The sequence below is a fragment of the Panthera onca genome, chromosome D2 (genome assembly GCF_046562875.1).
Source record: "Panthera onca isolate mPanOnc1 chromosome D2, mPanOnc1 haplotype 2, whole genome shotgun sequence".
NCBI lineage: Eukaryota > Metazoa > Chordata > Mammalia > Carnivora > Felidae > Panthera > Panthera onca.
In genome coordinates this window covers 27,082,126-27,101,276 of record NC_138349.1, presented here as the reverse complement: position 1 = coordinate 27,101,276, position 19,151 = coordinate 27,082,126, and the positions used below count along the sequence as shown (strand labels likewise).

Sequence of the window (19,151 nt, the reverse complement as noted above, 5' to 3'; positions counted from 1 at the left end):
ACATCTTCCTGGGGCCACCTTTACTGTGCCCGTGGGCAGCTCCAAGAGGAGGTCAACATAGTGGGGCAAGGAAGTAGAGAGCAGGGTAGAGAAGGGGGACAGGAGTTAGGGCGGGCCCTGTGTGGGGGTGTAGGGCTCCTGCATCCCTCTGGGATCTGAGCCAAGAAGGCTCCAGCAGAGTCTGGCGAATGCCTCAGTGGAAGCGGTACTTTCTGGCTGGCTTGAGGTTGATGTATGTGGCCTTCATCTCCTCGGCCTCAGGGTTCCGCACATCTTTGAATCGCTCCCCTTTGGTGCTTACTATCTGGTTGTCGATGTATCGGATCAGCTTCTTGGGGGCCTGGGAGGCAATTGGGGAGTGAGTAGCAGAAGCCAGGAGAGAGTCCCACCCACTTCACACCTCTAGCAGCCATAAACTCTCTTACCTCCCTGGGTGCCATGGGCCGGTGAATCTTCTGATCCTCTGCGCTATCCACCATCATGTACCTGCCAAAAACTGGCTGGGTGAAGCTCCTGCCACCCTGGGATGACCCTCTAAGGGCCTAGCCCAGCCCAGCCCAGACTCACTTCTGTAGGATGAAGGACTTCAGTTCATCCTTTTGGGGGCCTCTGAGGCGCCTGGGCAGGTCCTGCAGAGAAGGGAAGCTTCATCTAAACCCTAGGGCACCAGCAGAAGCAGGCAGGGATAGGCTAGGGGTGGGGGCTTAACACTAAGGTGGAATGTAGCTAAGGCTACTTGGGTCGAAGCGGGGGTCTAGCAGAGGATACCTGGTTGGGGCCATCCCAGGCTGGAGGCCCCTCTTCCTTCCCCTCTACCAGCATCTGCACAGCTTCTTCCAAGTCTCCCCGAGCTTTGGCCAGCACCCACTGGGCCTGCTCCACCGAGCACGTAGGGAACACCTCCAGGAGTACATCCACCCCTGGCAGCAGCTCCTCCTCGGCACTGGCTGCCTGTGGGCATAGATGTTGACCAGAGGCAGTACTTCCTTCTTTCCTGGCCCCTGACTCCCTCACCAGTCCCCTCTCCTACCAGTACCTCTTCCTGGGTGTCTCCAGCAGCAGTAGGAGAAGCCCTAGTTTCTTCTTGGAGCTTTTCAGGCCGCTGCAGGGGCTCTGGGGAGATGGGCATCTGACCTTGGACCTCAGAGCTCTGTGGCTGCAGGTTCTCTTAAAGAAGCAGAGCATCAGGTTTGCCGGGGCTTTGGGGGATGGGGGTTATGAATTTCCCAAGTGCCCAATCCCCAAGCTCACCTTTGTTCCTGGCACCGCTCAGCTGCCCTGAGAGCTTCTGCATCATGTCCCCTATTGTACCCCTGAAAAGATAGGAGGGTGGTAAGAGGACACCCCTGCCTACCTTCCACAATCAGCCAGCCCTCCACCCCTTCTTAACCCCAGCCAGATCCCACCTTGGAATGTGGGCAAAGCCAGGCACATAGGCCTCCATCATCTCAGTGAAGGCCTCCATATCGAAGTTCTCCTCTGATGGCCCTGAGGGGCCCAGGTCCTCCAGGACCCCAAGCACATACGAGAAGATGACCTCATCCAAGCCGCTGCAGGAAGGGGACAGGACAAGTCCTAGGTAGGACACGGGATACCTCCAGCACCCCCACCTAGCCTGAGACTCGAGCCCTCAGCTTCCCTGGGTCTATGAGCCAGACTTCAAGTCTTGAAGCCAGAAAGTATCCCATCCTCCTACAGAGCTTTGGTTTTCCACCTGTCCAACAAGGTGCCAGGGACAGGTTAGGATGTAAGGCCATACCAGCAAATCATAATCAGCCCTCCCCCACCTCAGGAATAGAGCTGAGTGCTTGCCATCCCAGTCTTTCCATTGGCTGGGGCCCGGAGCACTGCCCAGCAGCTCCAACCCAGACCCCAGCATGATCCTCCCAGGAAAGCTGCTTCTACCTGAGATCAGCCTCGGGGAGGTGCGTCTGGACAAAGGCAAGGAGGGCTGCACTGACAATCCTCTCCAGCTCCATGTTCTCTCCTCTTCTGAAGGGACAGAAGATGTAGGTTTGTCAGGGCCTCTTCTGCCTGCTCCTACCCACTAGGCCCAGGGGCGGCCAGCTCCTCCCTCCTGCCCTGCTGTGGAAACCATTTGTTACTGTTGTCCATAACTCCCAGCTCACCAGCCCTCCTCCGCTCTCTCAAGCAGAGCCACAACCCCCTCCCTGCCCATCTCTCTACCTCCTTCAGCCTGAGACAGGACAGGGCACTGCTGTAGGAGAAGGCCTCCCAAGCGGTTTCCCTCACCCTTCCCCCAACCTCTCCCCATCTCGCCACCCCATTCCCCAGCAGCAGGCCCAGACCCTCAGGCAAGAAGCCAAGGTCTTGGGGTCACATGCCTCCTGGCTGAGGAATCCCATCATTGAGGGGGCCACTTGGCCCTCAAGTCTAACCACAAGGGGCCCATTGTCCAGCCCCCCAAAGAGCAGGCCCCAGGACCAAGCACAGCCTTCCCCCACCCAGAATGGCCCACCCACCCTCCGCACAAAGGGGCTTTTCTGGCTACAAGGCTCTGATAGAAGGGGAAGTCTTTGAGGAATTCTCTCTTCCTGCACAAAAGGCTATCTACAAAGGCCCTTCCATTTTCCTTCCCAAAGCCTGTAAAACCCTACAAGGTCTGGCCTTTGCCTGCCTCTCCAACCTCCACTCCTGCCCCACCAGCCTCCTTGCTAGTCCTCAAATTTGTCCAGTTTCTTCCTACCTGTCTCCTTCATATACCCACCCCCTCACCTCCTCTGGAGCTCTGGTCAAATGTTGCCCTCTGAGACAGACCTTCCCTGACTAACCTACCAAAAATAGGTATTCCTCATACCCCCTAACCCCTCACCCTGCTTTATTTTCTATATGGCATTTACTACAGCTTAATGTTGTTTTATGTTTGCCTATTGTCTGACCTCCCTGATATAATGTAATAAGCTCCAAGGTACAGGGGGACTTCGTCTTATTCACTGATGTAACCCCAGCACTTAGTAGATGCTCCATAAACACTGACTGACTGAGTTCATTTCCACCTACATGATTTTGACTCCCCAAAGTCCATATGTAGGAGTCAGGAACACATAGATGGTAATGAATGGCTCCAGAGCCACAGGTCCAACTGTCAGCTCATCATCCCATTCTGAAGTCTCAGAGATACCTCACATTCCGTCTACCCCACACTCAACAATATTTTCACGATTAGTGTACATCCCCCTCCTACTTCATTGGCTGACCCAACCATTCACTCACTCAGCTGCCAAACCTGAAACTTGGAAATTACCCTTGCTTTCACCCTCTCTCAACTCTACCTGCTGTACTCGGCTGATCACCAATCCTGTCGATTCTATTCCCTTATTAGTGTCCTTTCTATCCATTCTCCCCAGTTCATCTGGCTTCTGCTACAACGTCTCTACAAAAATTTCTCAGTCTAAGGTCATGAGTTACTTTTTCAGTTTGGGTCTATTCAGGTTGAACCCTATAAGCTTGCCAGTATGCTTGTTTTTGGTCAACAGAAAGAAGGAAAGGAAAGGAAGGAAAGAAGGAAAGGCAATTTCTTATGGCTTCACCTAATACTTGCCCTTTCAAGCAGTGTCACTGTTAGTTTCTGAGGCATCACACTCTCCTGCTTCTCTTCTACTTCTCTGGCCATTTCGTCCCAGGCTCCCTTCTCTGTCCCCCTCTCTTCTACTGGCAGGAAAGCTCAGGCTCAAAGCTGCTCCTCGTCCCTCCTCACTCTGCACCCTCTCCTTCTGGAAGACCTTGTCTGGGCCACATGTTTATGAACCAACTCTATGTCACAATCCTCAAATGCCAATCCTTTAGTCTAGGTCCCCCCTCTGAGCTACATATTTGCATATCTACTTCTCTGACACTTCCGTGTGAGTGACTTCACCTGTTCCAAACTGACGTCCTCCCAAGTCCTTTGCTCCTCCAAGACTGTCATCAGTAAATACATGTCCATGTACCTACCCAGCCACTCCTGCCACAAGTCTGGGAATTGTCCTTGGTACCATCCTACCCCTTGCCTTCCCACATCCAGGCACCAAGGCCTGACTGTCACCTTAACACGTGTGCTTCTCTCCATCCCTCCTCCCTTTCTGCTCCACCTTTTGTCTTCACTGCCAGAGCTTCCTAACCCTTCCCCCACTACTGTCTTTTCCTCAAGAACCTATTCTTTTTTTTTTTTTTAAGTTTATTCATTTTAAAGAGAGAGAGAGAGAGTAAGCATATGCAAGGGGGGAAGAGGCAGAAAGAGAGGGAGAGAGAGAATTCCAAGCAGGCTCTGTGCTGTTAGCACAGCACCCAACACAGGGCTCTATCTCATGAATTGTGAAATCATGACCTGAGCCAAAGTCAAGAGTCAAATGCTTAACCGAATAAGCCACCCAAGAGCCCCCCCACCAAGAACTTATTCTCTCTGTCTTTTTTTTTTTTTTTTTTTGAGAGAGAGAAAGTGTGTGAGTGAGGGACAGAGAGAGAGAGAGAGAGAGAGAGAGAGAGAGAATCCCATGAGGGGCAGAGAGAGGGAAAGAGAGAAGCGGGGCTCACCCAAAGCAGGGCTTGAATTCACAAACTGTGAGATCATGACCTGAGCTAAAGTCAGATGCTGAACTGACTGAGCCACCCAGGCGCCTCCAAGAACCTATTCTTTACAAAGATCACAATTGTGTGATCTGTTTTTTAAAAAAAAAAAAAAATCATGTTTTTCCTGCTTAATATCTCTCAGTGACTTCCCAATGCCCATTTATTTATTTATTTATTTATTTATTTATTTATTTTGGAGAGAGAGAGACAGCACAAGCAGGGGAGAGGCAGAGAGAGGAGAGAAAGAGAATCTCAAGCAGGCTCCACCCCATCAGTGCAGAGCCCAATGCTAGGCTTGAAGTTTAACCAATGGATCCCTAACCAGCTGAGCCACCCAGGTGCTCCACCCCCCACCTCCCTTCTGATTAGCCCAGATTCTTTTTTGTGGCCTTTAGTTCAGGACCTTACCCCTGCCTACAGTCTCTCTAGCCTCATCATGCACTACACCCTCCCCGGATCACTCCCATCCACCTTGGCTTTCTTTCAGTTTGCCAACATTCAAGCTCTTTCACGGCAAGAGCCTTTCCACAAACTGTTTCCTCTGCCTGGGCAACCTTCCACCTCTACCCTTTCACTTGTCCAACACCTTCTCACCTATTGGGTCTCAGTTTAAAAATTCCTGCCTCAAGGGATGCTGCCCCTGACTCTGTAGAACTGCTTTGGTCCCTCCATCATACACCCTCACTGCAGACTACACTTTTCCTTATTTAGCAGGACTTTTCATAGGTATAATTAAATCATCCTCTGGGCAATGTTTAATGTTTCTTCCAGTCATTTCATGAGGGCAGGGACTCCACTCCTGGCTTATTAATCAGTGTACACTGAGTATCCCATGAAGTAGGACACTCAAACAGTCACTCCCCGCTTTACAGACAAAGGAACTAAAGCTCATTGAGTTTAATGATTGGCCCAACATCACTTGGCTGAACTGTGGTACTTAAGATTTAAATCCAGGTCACCTAGCTGAGTGTATATTCCAGGGAACGAGAGGATATCAAGACTTCCAAGTGGGTTGAGACAGAGCTTCGATCTGTGATCACAGTTCCCGGGTCCCCTGAGTAGTAACACAGTGTTGCAGTGACAGCACGGGGCTCACTTTGGATAGCAGAACTGACAAGCTCTAGCCTACCAAGAGGAATGTCGACCCTTGCTCCAGACCCTACCATGGGCCCTGGGGAGGAGCAGAACTGCTCACACCAGGCGTACCAGATCCCATTATGCAGTTCCCCCAAGGGGTCAGCCCCCTACAGAGACCTATATCCACCCCGAGTTACATCAAATCCTGGCTGCTGTCAGTTGTTTGGCAATCTCTGCTGGGACAAAGGGTGCTGCAAGAAAGTCTAGTTTCTAGGGAAAAAGGGATCTGTCTGATGACTTCAGGTTTCTAATCAAGGTCTGAGGGCCAGGGAGTTGTTACTGGGAAACTCCTCACTGTGTCCCAAAGAAAGTCTTCCTCACCTAAGCTTTTGCTCTGGTTTATCTCCTAAGGCAACACCTCCCTTCTCCTCTTCCAGGGCTGCCCAAACTTTACCCAGCATTCAAAGCTTGACACTTCTTTCTTTCACCCTTCTCCATCCCCCTAGCCTTCCTTAGCATTGTTTTCCTGCCCAGGAGTTTCTCCTAGTATTTGTCCTCCACAGTCTCTGAGTTGGGAAAGCTGCAGCCTAAGCAGCCAGGCTTCTCCCAGGTAAGAACATGATTTCCATGGGACTTTTCAAATTCTAGATATAGTCCGCAGAACTCCATTATTTCCTGGGGTCTTTAAGTCAGGGCTCACTGGATTATTAGCATCCATGAAATGCGATCATCATCTTGTCATGAGTCCTGTTTAAATACCTCTGATGATGGTAATAGTTAGCAATTCCTGAATGCTTACACTGTGCCAAGGGTTGCTGTATGCACTTTACATGTGTTAACTTACCTAATTTTCACAATGACCCTAAAATACAGATACTAATAGTATTATACTATCCCATTTTACCCTCAAGGAAATGGAGACACTGAAAGGTTAAGTAACTTGTCCAAGGTCACACAGTAAGTTAATGGCACATTTGCACCCAAGGACTCTGGCTCCGGAACCCTCACTATTAACGCTACGCTATACCACCTCTCATGAAGTAAATGATGTGGCCCCAGCCCATGTTCTGATCCTCCTGTCCTGCCTAGCTTGCCCTCTTGCCTCCCTCAGAATCTTTGCTCACACCGTTCTCCCCACTCAGAATGCCTTTTCCTCTTACTCTCATTCTGCAGGACTCACTTCCTCTCTGTAGCCAACCCTGACTGTCCCATCCTCCCTGTCCCTGGCTGGCGTGAGAGTGGCCCCAGGACCAGGCATAAGCCTGGACTCTCCAGATGCTCCATACAGACCTTCTGGACCACTTCAAGTGAGACTGGGAGAAGGAGCACTATGCTGTTCCCTTGGGGTGGGGAGGTGCTCAAGGTGGAGGGAGAGCAGAAGGCCATGTGGGAGGAGTCCTGGGAACCAGTGTGGGCCCTCAGAGGGTCCAGCATGGAGGTCTTCAAAAGCCCAGCTCCTGAGGCCCTAGTCCCATAATGCAGGTTCCAGAGGACATCATTGTCCTCTGACCCCCAAGTCAAGTCTTAGAGGCGCCAAGGACACTGAGGGCTACAAGGGATTCGGGTATCCAAAGTCAGACGGGCGCACAAACGGGGATAGTGGGGTGCACAGGAAGTGGAACCGCGATGACGGCCCACCCCTGAAGCAGGAGCTCCCTAAACAAGCTAGCGGGATACCCCTAAGGGTACGGAATAGTGGGCCCGAGGGCACCGGAATGAGGTTGCAGCCCTGGGGACACAAGACTAGGGAGGCCTGAGTAAACTGGGATGTGCCTTGATACAGGCCTTGGCGAGAATCAGAGATGGGGGGCTGACGGGCCCCAGGGAGTACCGTGGGGGGACACACAAGACGGGTACCCTGGGTCAGCGTTCTCCGCGACTCTCCTAGCCCTGGGCCGGGGGCCGGAGGGGAAATCACCTGCTCCGTCGGGCGCCGCCGGCGACTTGTCCCGCGCGGTACAGCTCTCATCCCCCAGCCCCACCAACGAGATCAAAGGCGGGGCCCAGAGCGGTTCCCTTCCAGAAGCGCCGCGGTAGCCATTTTTGAGAAGGGCAATTGCCCGTAACTGGGCGGGGCTTCTGCTCCCGTTTTCATTTGTTTTAGGGTTTTGGACAGGCTCCCGCGGCGGCCATTTTTGTTGCGGGTTGGGAGAAATTAGGCGTGGAGGTCCCGCCAGTGGGTGGAGTCTCAGTGGCTGACGGTATCCCCGCCCAGTTCCTTGTCAGCGCCAAACACCTAGAACCTTTAGACCCCACCCAGTTGTCTTCTCGTCCACTTTCCTTTCCCCAAATTCTGTCCCCTCAAATCCTATAGCTTTTTCTCTCCCCTTACCCCTACCGTTCTTCCACAGGCCTGGCTCCCTGACTGGATCTGGTGGCCCCTTTTACACCCAGACCTGGTGTTCTTCCTAAATCCCAGTGTTTCTCCCCCTTTAGGTCCAGTCTAGGTTCAAGCCCCGTCATGCAATCAACTCTTAGGTGATTACTTCCCCACCATATCTGTCCCCTTTGCGTTCCCTTAACAGCGATGTATTCCCCCAAATTAGGGTGGGTTGCAGGGTCTGGGTCTTGGGACCATGAAGCCTGGTTTGGATGGGGGCAGCAGGGAGCAGGTGCTCTGGGTGAGGATGACCTGAGCTCAGATCCAGGACAGCCTAAAGGCCATGCCTACTTCCAGGGCCTTCATGACTATGTTGACAGGACTTTTCATTTAGGACAGGACAAATGAACTCCAGGACCCAGCAAGGCCTCGCCTTCTTCTTTCTGTTCCTGCTGCCTCAGCTTCCTGGTGCTATCCTGTGGGGAAGCCCGCAGCCATCCCTTCCCAGGAATCCCGCAATGGGTCATGAAGGAAAGAGCTCCCTTCAAGGGTGAGCTAGTTCATCCCCAATCAACAGGGATGAGCCCCTTCGGCTAGTTCCCTCATAAGTTGCGGGGTACTCAGAGACTGTCACTGCCCTCAGGAGCTCATAGTCCAAGGTAGACAGTCCTATCCACTCTTCTCCCCCAAGGGAGAAGGACTAAGGATCGAAGCGTTCAGTTCTGTCCCTCGCTGTAGGCTCCCACCTCCCCCCACCAGGATCCTCTGGCCTCAAAAAGCTAGACAATCACTGCTGGGAAGACAGAGCAGCAAAGGGGAGGGAGGAAGGAGCACATTTGGCGTCTGCTTCTCCCATAAAAACACTGCCGCTGCCAGCCTGGCGCTGCTAGGGTTAATGAAGGGTGGGGTGACAGCCGGTTTGAACTTGAGCTAGGCTAGCCCCTGGGAAGGGGTGAAGGTTAGCTTCATCAGCTTCAGGCCTCTGCCAGCCAGCCCTTTAAAGATTTGGCCATCCCTCCCTTCCCCCAGCCCCCCCCTCCCCCGCCCCCCCCCCCCCCAGGCATTGCACAATGCAGATGACTCTTCTCTCCCTACCACCCCCATTACGGGAACTTTAACGTTTCCTTAGTAGAGCAGTGCCTAGTTCTAGCCCAAGATCCCTGCAGCCATCCCATTGCCTTTCGTCCCCCTCCCCTCGGGCGTGTTTCTTGGATGGCAGTTGGATGTAGCTAGATATCAGAAAGAACTTCCTGAGCTTTGGGAGAAGGATGATGGGAAAGACCTCTTAGGGGGAGCCCCTTGATTACTAGCTCCTATTCTGAAGCGTCCTGACTCTGTGCAGCAGGGGTTTGGTTCTGGGGTCAGAGGATAGAGGATGGGCTGAGGAGAGGGACCACTACAGACACAACACACACGAACTGTAAAATAGGGGCTCTGGGGAACATGTGTCCTGCTTGGCATTCCATAGCTGGCTGGACCTTAAGCCCCTCATTTTTTTGTCCCCTCAGGTCTTAGTCTCTCCATCCCCAAGATAGGAACAGACTTCCACCTGCCCTTTGGGTGCTGCCGGAAGCCACATAAGGTGAAAGAAGGTGACATGATGACTCCTCTCTTCCCATTTCCTCAAGTGAATTTTGCAGCTGGTGTTTGGAGACCTAGGTCCCCTCAGCTGAAGGGAAAAGTTAGAAGCCTATGCTGAAGCTTCCCCTAGAACATCAATTCCCCATCATCCAACCTCAGAATGAGGAATTGGGCTTGAATTAGGCATGAAGGGCAGATTTCCTAGACATTCAGAGCAGAGATAAAAGCCCAGCTGGCTGGTCTCAAGGGGTAGGAGGGACAAAGTCAGAGACTGAGGTGAGGAAGGGGACACTTCAAAAGGATGGGGGGGAAAAGGGGGTCCCCGCTCTTGCTGGAGGTCAGAAAGGGCTCTCTGGGCAAGGTGCCCAGCCCTCCCACACCTTCCTCCTTTCTCAGAAGAGCCAGGATGGGGCGGGGGTGGGAGTTGGCTAGGGCAGGGAGGGGGCCCTATTTAAGGAGCATTCTCTAAGAGCATCACTGCAGATCCAGCCCCAGGAACAGGAGAGGAAGCTTCATTGGTAAGTGTGGGCCCTGACTCACAACACAAGCAGGGTGGGGGTAGGGTGGCTCCTGAGCTTGCATGCTTGACTTTCCCTCTCTAGGGATAGGCTACAGCTCTGCCTGGTGAGTGGGAATAGCACCTAGCCTTCTGTTTAACTCTCCAGAAATAAGAGTGTGTTTCAGGGAAAGGTTTCTTTTCCACTCCCCTATCTATGCCAGGTATCTCAGATCTTCATTTGTGGTGGGGAAATTTTCAGGGAGCTGGAACTTCTGGGCTCCTATCTTCAGGATCCATGTTTTAGGGGTACCCTTTGGCTCGGGAAGCCCCTCAGTCTCCAGAGAGATGTCCTTCTCAGTATATATATTCTGGGTCTTCCCGCAGCCCTGACTCCTCCTGGAGTACATCTCCACATCTGGTCCCGCCAGGAGCACATCTGGCAAGAAATGACTCCATAGTACTCATGGAATCCCTGCCATGGCCCTCAACCTCTCCTCTCCTCATATCCTGTAACAATCCTTTTGGAATTCAGAAAACGCTTGCCCCTTTCCCTGGCTGTGAGCCCTATTTTCAGCTCTAAGCTCAGGAGCTGAGCTTAGCTATTAGGAGCTATCCTCTCTAGGATAGGACCCAGGTTCTTCATCTGGCCCACCCTGGGAATGGGGAAAATACACAGAAGAGAGCACAGGAGGGCAGAATCAAGGCTGAGAGAACGTTGGCCACCTGGCTCTGAGAACTGAATTCCATAGGCTGTAAGCTCAAGCAAATGGCCTAGGGACTCAGTTCTGGTGCTCGGCTGTGCTATTACATCAATATAGAGGTCATGGAAGCTGCTGGCTGAGGCTCATGGAGTCCCAACCAGGTGCTCCTCCAGGCACTGGCCAGATCTTTTAATAACACCAACTTGGCCTATGCTTCTGCTCAAAGATCTCAATGGCTCTCCCAAACTCCTTACTTTGTCATTAAAGTCTTCCACAGTATGGCTTCCACTTAGCTTTCAAGCCCAAGATTCAATTGCTCCCTGGTCATAACCTGCCCTCTACTGAAACCCTGTTGCTCCCTGTTACTTATGCTGAACCCTCCTCAGTTCATCCTGAAACACCTCCTTCCCATCGTTACCTGTTAGGATCCTATAAATCCTTCGGACACAGGGTCTCTCTCAGAGAGACTTTCAAAGACATCCTTCAAAGTCTTCTCAAGATACCTCTTTCAAGAAGCCTCCCTCAACTTCCCAACAGTGCAGACGACCTCCTGCCAAGCCTCCACACACCTCTCCAGCGGGGCTCAATTCATGAGCCCACAGTGTCTAGTCCAGGGTTCGGCACATAGTAGCTGTTCAAAAAATTGTCCTCACATTCTGTTGAGTGTGTCTAGGTATGAAGAGGCAGTTTGGCCTAGAAGTTAAGGTACAGCCAGATTTCCCAGGTGCATTCTCCACGTGTGACCTCAGGTAAGTTGTTGACCTCTATAGGCCTCAGTTTCCTCATCTCTAAATGGAAAAAAATAATTATATAGACATCAAAGTTTTGTGAGGATTAAATTAGATGAGTTGATAGTTTCCGTTTGGGGCTTTAGCACAGTACTTGCACACAGTAAGTTCTCAGTTATGTGTGTGAATTTATTAGGATTATTCCTTTAGTAGAATGTGAGTTACTCTTTTGGGGGGTGGGTTAAGGCTTAAAATTGATCAGTCAGGGTTTACTGAGTGAAGGGTTCCAGACCATATACCAAGGTCAGGTAAGGCTGGGGCAAGATCAGGAGGAGGCTGTCAGGACCAGGTTTGGTAGACCAAGCCCTACTGAGATCTAGGAGTTCTGGATTCCCACCTACTGTATAACCTTGGGTGAGTCACTCCTCCTCTCTGGCCTTGGATTCCCAGCATAATGTAAATTGAGGGCATTGGACCAGGTGAACAGCAAGGTCCCTGGCAGCAGAGATGTTTTATGAGTTATAAGCTTCTAAGGGTTAAGTTCAAAGAAAAGATCAAAGAAGGGGGCATCTAGGCTCCCTTCAGGGCTCTTTTACATCCATATGGCCTGGGGCAAACACTGGGATTTGGAAGTACGTGCATGGCAGCATGCTGGACTGAGCTGAGTGGTAGTACCTCCTTCAAAAAGCCTGTAATCATTGGCCCTCCTCCCTCACTGGGGCTGGAGGCTGGAGGTAAAAAGGTTTGCAGAATAATGCAAAGAACTCTTGCTTACCTTTCTTCCAGATTCAGAAACTAATAACCTTTTGCCATTTTGCTTTCTCTAATCTACAGCCCTTATTCAAATCTTGCAACTTGTCCCAATCACCTCCTTCATAACGACTTTCATTCTGTTCCAGGATCCAAAACAGGATCATGCCCTGAATTTAGTTTTCATGTCTCTTAGTCTCCTTTGACCTGAAACAGCTTCTTAGCCTTCTTTTGTCTTTTATGACATGGACATTTTTGAACAATAAAGGTCACTGTGGTTATCTGTTTACATTTATCTGATGTTTCCTCAGGATTATGCATTACTGCTGAGTTGATGTTGTGTTTTCTCAGTTCAATATACCAGAAAGCACATGATGTCTCTGTTAAAGAAAAAATTTTCAAGACACTCATTAAAGATGGTGAGAATGACTTTATTCAAGAGGGACCACTTGGGCAGTGGGCTTAAAGTGTTATCCTCGTTTTCCCTACAATTCTACTAAGTTACTACTTTTTTCTTTGTAATTAATAAATATCTTATTGGAACATACCTCTAAACTATATAACAGCCTGTTTATCCTCAAACTTTTGCCCAATAATTTTAGTATCTATGAATGATTCTCACCGGAATCAATTACTGATTGGGCTGATTTTCTAAGCTCATTGTTCCTCCTGCTGTGAGCAAGCTTTCCTTTCACATTGGTTTATTTAGTTAATGTTAGTATGTACTTATAGATATTATTTTATTCAGTAGATAATAATCTGTTACTGTGATCGTTTTGATGTTTAAATTGTTCCTGATTTGGCTAGTGGAGGTCCCTTCAAGCTGGCTCCTTTGTTTGACATTTCTGAGGAGTCCTTTATTTTCTGGCACAAGTTGTTCCAGGCTCTTCTTGTACCTTCCCTGCTACAGCCTTGGAAACAGCCATTTTCCCAATGTGCTTGGTTTCTTTCCATGGAGAATGGAATTTAGAACCAAAGATCTGGGTGCTGGCTGTGCTTGTGGCCACCAGGGTGTCATTGCTCAATGATTCAATTTCTAATTCTAAGACTTTATATTCAACAATTTAATACTTGTATATGTGAACAAAGATGTATATTCAAGGACACTCCTTTTCTCATCACCCTCACTGCTTCCAAATAAGACCAAGCCACCATCTGAATTTGCCTGGATGACTTTAAAAGCCTCCTAACTTGTCCCCCTATTTACACAATGGCCCCTCTACAGTCTCTTTTCCACACAGCATCCAGAATAATTAAAAAAAAAAAAAAATCTGATCACATTCTCCTCTGCTTATAACCCTCCACCCCTAAGAATAAAGTCCAAAATTCTCAACACGGCTTCCAGGTACCACGGGATCTGGCTTCATCTCTAATCTCATTAATCATTATTTTCTTGCTCACTTACAGGACAAGGGCACTCCAGCCACAGGGTTGTTGTACCTGCTTTTCTCCCCCAGGTATTCAAATGGCTCGTAAAGGTCTTTATTAGGTTTCCACTTAAGAATCACCTCTTCAGAGAAACCTTACCTCGCTATCCTATTGAAAACGGCACCCCAGGGTTGCCTGGGTGGCTAAGTTAAGCATCTCTTTTACTTATGTTTTTATTTATTTAACATTTGTTTATTTCCCAGAGACAGAGAGAGACAGAGCACAAGCAGGGGAGGGGCAGAGAGAGAGGGAGACACAGAATCCGAAGCAGGCTCCAGGCTCTAAGCTGTCAGCGCACAGCCTGACATGGGACTCAAACCCACGAACCATGAGGTCATGACCTGAGCTGAAGTCAGACGCTTCACTGACTGAGCCACCCAGGCACCCCTAAGCATCTGACTCTTGATTTCAGGTCATGATCTCACAGTTTGTGAGGTTGAGCCCCACGTCGGGCTCTGAGCTGGGCACAGAGCCTGCTTGCGATTCTCTTTTTCAAAATGAACTTAAAAAAAAAAAAAAAAAGAGCACCACGTCATTTATCACTATCTGATATTACATCATAGTTTCACCCATTTGCTTGTTGTCAGTCTCTGTTTCTCTGTGTTACACTTCTAAAATAAGCTCCATGAGGGCAGGGACTTGTTTGCTTCTCTCCTGTAACCCCAGTGCCTGGAATGAGGCCTGGCATGCTATGGATTCTCACCTGCCTCCTGAGTGAATGAAGATAACTTTCTTCATTCCCACTATATTCCCACAGATAACCCACTATACCCTTTGCCTGGTTTCTCCCTCACCCTTCTCTTTGCATGGCTACCTTTTTCACATTCTTTAGATCTCAACTTAAACGTCACCTCCTCGGAGAAACCTTCCTTGATTATCTTATTCTAGGCTCCACTACTCTGCTCACATTTTCTATTTCAGCCTCTTATTCCTGCTGTAGTACTTATAACAACTTCCCTTCATCTATTTGCCTGTTACCCCATCCTCATTTCTCCCCCTAAAATGTAAGCTTCGTACAGGCAGAAACTGCCATGGCTGTCTCATTCATCACTGTATCCTCAGGGTCTAGAACAGTTCCTGGCAAATCATAAGCCCTCACGGGGTGCCTGGGCAGCTCAGTCGGATAAGCTTCTGACTTTGGCTCAGGTCATGATCTCACAGTTCGTGAGTGCAGGCCTCACATCAGGCCCTGGGGCCTGCTTCAGATTCTGTGTCTCCCTCTCTCTCTGCCCCTCCCCTGCTCGCTCACTCTCTCCCTCTCTCAAAATAAATAAACTTAAAAAAATAATAAGCACTCAAAACATTTGTTGGATGGACTTTTAACAGCTAAAACCTGGAAAGAATCCAAATGCTATGGAATATTGGGTGGCTGTTAAAGAATGAGGTAGCTCCAGGTACACTACCATGGAATGATGTCCAAAATATACTTACTGTAAAATGTAACAGGTAAAACGGTGAAATTCCTTTTATGCAATTAATATTATGTGCACAGAAAAAAAAAATTGGAAAAATAATAGGTTGGAACCTACTTATCATTTGGGGTTGAGGATATAAAAAAGACTTTTATCCTATTTGATATATTTCTATATAGCCAACTATTTTATTTTAAAAACAAACACTAACATTTGAGCACTTAATACATGCCAGACGCTGCGGTAAACATTTTGTGCATTTCATGGCATCTTCTCAATAACCTCATGAGATAGAAGTCCCCATCACCCCCATTTGTGATGAGGAAATTGGTTCAGGGACATTAAGCAATTTACCTAAGGTCACACAGCAGACTCATTACACCACCTCCCTATGTTTTTATAATTAAAAAAAAAAAAAAAAAAAAAAGGAAAGGAAAATAAGATGAAATTAGGGATGATCCTAATTTCATGATCCAGGCTTTACACAAAAGATGCTAAGCAAATTTGCCTCTGAGCTCCCTAGAAGCCAGGACAAAGAGAAAAATATGACCAGTTATGAGATCCTTGGTGCTTCCAAGATAAAAGTAAACCACTCATTAGGAGAAACACCCTTCCCAAGCAGTGAGGCTTGAGAGAACGTCTCCATGAAGTTCACAGATATAGCAGTAATCAATCAAGGGGTGCACAGCTTCAATAACATACCTGTATACCCAGGCTAGCTGTTTCCATCCAACAAGTGGAAGTTCAGTAAAAGCAATTTAACAAGGAGCCAAATTTGTACAGCATGGGCATCAGATGTGGAGTCTGGTCAGACCCATAGTTCACATAGGATGTGTGGCCTACCCCTCCCGCAAACTTCTGGAATACTGCAAATTCAGCCTGTTAAAGACGGTTAGCAAGAATTAGGAGACGAAAAGTGACATTCATCTTAAATTTCAACCCTAGTGAACTTTCCAGGTAGACTAGGTTGATATTATGCTTCTACAGACGAAGAAACTGAGGCTCAGAAAGACTCGTTACATGACTAGAAAGTGTCAGTGGCAGCCCTAAATCTACATCCTAGGCATTCCTTCCTCAGCTGCGCCTACCACCCATGCTTCAAGAAAAGAGCTTATGCTCTCGCAATACCTCCGTGGGTGGCGGGGCACCTGACTGGCTGCAGGGCCTAGGAGTGTGTCGTCCCTCACACTGGAGAAGAGCTGCTGAAGAAGGGAGGTAGGCCAGGCCCATGAGGAGGCACACGGGCTCTTCCAGAGGCAGGGAAGTAGGGCTCACATACACAAATGGGAACACCCGCACTCACCCCAACCAGAAAAGTGATCTCGCAGCATACACTTGACTTCACTCATTTATTTACTTTTCACTACAATCTGTGGATGGGTGGGCCCTCAGTTTGGGAAGGAACTTGGGCAGTTCTGGGAGCTTTGGTAGAGGGAGGAGAGGAAAAAGGGAAAGTGGGGGCTTGGTGCAGGGCAGGCTTCTAAGATGGGGAGGAGGGAGAGACGAAACAAAGGGTCCAGGCCCTTCTTCCACCCCAAACCCAGGCTTCCCAAGCCCAAGCGGAAGGGAAGAGAAACAAGAAGAGATGTCCTTGATAATCTTCTCGCCCTCCCCCCGCCATCCAGCAATAAAATGAGAGAAATCAGGGAAATGCAGCAGGTGGGAGGCGTGCAGTTTGGTTAAAAAAAAAAAAAAAAAAAAAAAAAAAAGGCGAGTGACAGATGCACCCAGCGCCGGCGCACCGCGGAGGTCTCCCTCGTCGCGGGTGGGCAGCGGCGCGCAGGGGAGGAGAGCCGCACGCGTGCTCACCCGGCCGGCCACCGAACCCTTCAGCGTCCTCAGCTCTGGCCTTTTCTCTTCCTCCGACGGCCACGCTCCGCCGCTTCAGCGGCCGGGCTGCTGTCTTCGCTGCCGCTGCTGGCGGACGGCCGAAGCACGCGCCTCTGCACACGGTACTCAGGCTCGGGGACGCGCGGCGCGGCCTGAAGCAGGAACTGGCCGCCGCGGTAGGTGACGCGCACGTCGGTGCGCGGGTACGTGCCGTACATCCGCCGCAGCTCCCGCCGCACCACGTCGGGCAGCTGGAGGCGCGGGCCCAGAGCACGCTCCAGGCGGCCCCATCGCAGCTCTAGCTGCAAGCTACTGCCTTCGGGCCACGGCGCGTTGCGCTGGGCGGCCGCCATCCCCTCCGCCGCGCACCCCTGTAGGAATGGCCCCAGGTAGCCGGGCGTGGGGTAAGGCGGGCGCAGGGCCGCGGCGTAGGTCTGCGGGAAGGCCCACGAGGGCGGCGCGGCCGCCAGGGGCGCGCCTTGGCTGTGGAAGCAGTGGTATTCCCGCGGAGCCGGCCACTCGTCCGCGGTCAGGCTCGGAAGCCGGCAGCAGCAGCTGTGGGCGTGGATGAGGGGCAGCAGCAGAGGGCGGGACGGGTAGGAGTAAGTGAGGGGCTGCAGCGGAGGCCAGACGCCCGCTCCGGGCTCTAGGCAGCTGTACGAGTACATGGTCTGAAGCTCAGGCAGCGGGCATTTATACTGGCTCCTGGTCCACACCTGCGGTGGGAAGTGTGCGTGGATACCCTTTGTTCTAGCTCCACCACCCGTCCCTGGGGCCTGTTAACCCAGGGCTCTAGTTCACAGTAGGAGCCCGTCCACCGCGCATCATGGCTTGGGGGAACTCTTCCTAAGGCGTTCAGCTTCCATCTCACCTGTTGTCCCAGGGCTGGACCTGAACCCTAGGCTCCCAGTAGGCAGTAAGGACCCAAGGCCTTTTCAAGCCTTCAGCCGTGAAGTGTTCTTCCAGGTGGTTTCCCACTCAACTTGTCTCCTTCAGCCCGGGGGGAGCTGGTCCCCAGCATTTGGGGAACCAGAGAGGTCCAGAGAAGGCTCCTCTCCATGCCCTGCCTCAGCCACACCTTCTGGTTTCCAGGCAAAGGGAAACACATTTTGTTGGCCAAAAGCCAGCCAGCCTGTGCCCACACTGGGTGAGCCTGCTGTTCATACTGGCCTGTCCTAGAGGCCTGTGCTTAGGGATGCCCTCACCACTACATCCCTGAGGATATCTTGCAATCAGTTTAGCCCTCTGTTCCCCACGTCCCGTCCTCCCAGCTCCTCCAAATGGGTTGAGTTATCCTAACTTGAGTGAAGTTCGTACATCAGGCACTGAATCAAGTTGCTTATGAGCATCTATAAGATTACATCAACCCTAGGAAGGAGGTACTGATATTTTCCCCATTTAAATAGGAAGCTGCTTGCCTCAGATTTGGGACACAGGAAACATATTCTATGACTAGGAAACACTCCCAGTGACGTAGGCTTATTGCGGTTAAATATTTTGCCCAAACTCACACAACTAGTTATGGTAAGGGCAAAATTCAACCCCATGTCTGTCTCAAGACGTAGCTTTATTGCTAATCCATGCTGGGGCTTCTTTCACACTATCTCATAATCCTTGCCTCTAGAACGTTGCATTAGAATTATTTAATTTATTTTTTAAGTTATTTATTATAATTAATTATTTTATTTTTAATTTTATTTTTTTAAGTTTATTTATTGTGAGGTGGGGAGGGGCAGCGAGAGGGGGAGAGAATCCCAACCAGGCCGCAGGGCTCAATCTCATCAGCTAGACCATGAGTGAGACCTGAGCTGATACCAAGAGTCAGACCCTTAACTGACTGAACAACCCCCGCGCCCCCCCCCCCAAGAACTAATTCTTAATAGCCATGTGAAGAACATGGTGATACCATTTTCATTTAATAGGTAAGGAACTAGAGGCTCAGAGAAGGTGAGAACCTTTCCAAGGTTTACACCGTCTAAATAGAGTGGGATTTGAACCCAGTCCAACTAAGGCCAAAGCCCAGAAGCTGCTTGGGTGAAACCAGACAGTTTCATCCAGGCAGCGTGAAACCCTGTCTAAGCTCCAGGCTCCTCTGGCTGCAAGCTACAACCCTCCACCTCTCTCTTCTCCAGTGAGGTGGGTGGTAGTTGTTGGATGGTTAAAAACTGATACTCTCTCCCAGATGGTGGGCTGTGAGGCCATCATACTTTCCTTCTTCCTCTTCTGTTGACTCAAGCAGCATCAGCAGTAACCCCT

At 50.3% G+C, this 19,151-nt stretch overlaps 2 protein-coding genes across 7 annotated transcripts; both read right to left on the bottom strand.

Moving 5' to 3' along the window:
• Nucleotides 1-5: 5 nt before the first annotated feature.
• Nucleotides 6-7,696, bottom strand: CUEDC2 (CUE domain containing 2). 6 transcript variants are annotated; one of them, XM_060641647.2, is made up of 9 exons: nt 7,565-7,696; nt 1,906-1,992; nt 1,407-1,550; nt 1,252-1,313; nt 1,037-1,167; nt 769-951; nt 568-629; nt 426-486; nt 6-340 (listed from the first exon to the last, which is right to left on the bottom strand). In XM_060641647.2, the coding sequence occupies exons 2-9, from the start codon at nt 1,977-1,979 to the stop codon at nt 194-196; spliced, it is 864 nt and encodes a 287-aa protein (XP_060497630.1). In that variant the 5' UTR covers nt 1,980-1,992; nt 7,565-7,696; the 3' UTR covers nt 6-193. The 6 variants fall into 6 exon arrangements, with proteins under 6 accessions (XP_060497630.1, XP_060497634.1, XP_060497632.1 ...); XM_060641651.2 differs by having other exon boundaries at nt 1,906-1,989; nt 7,565-7,691; XM_060641649.3 differs by having other exon boundaries at nt 1,906-2,085; nt 7,565-7,682.
• Nucleotides 7,697-9,059: 1,363 nt separating this feature from the next.
• Nucleotides 9,060-17,737, bottom strand: CD2H10orf95 (chromosome D2 C10orf95 homolog). Its single transcript, XM_078434100.2, has 2 exons — nt 16,875-17,737; nt 9,060-15,944 (listed from the first exon to the last, which is right to left on the bottom strand). The coding sequence occupies exon 1, from the start codon at nt 17,561-17,563 to the stop codon at nt 16,904-16,906; it is 660 nt and encodes a 219-aa protein (XP_078290226.1). The 5' UTR covers nt 17,564-17,737; the 3' UTR covers nt 9,060-15,944; nt 16,875-16,903.
• Nucleotides 17,738-19,151: the final 1,414 nt, after the last annotated feature.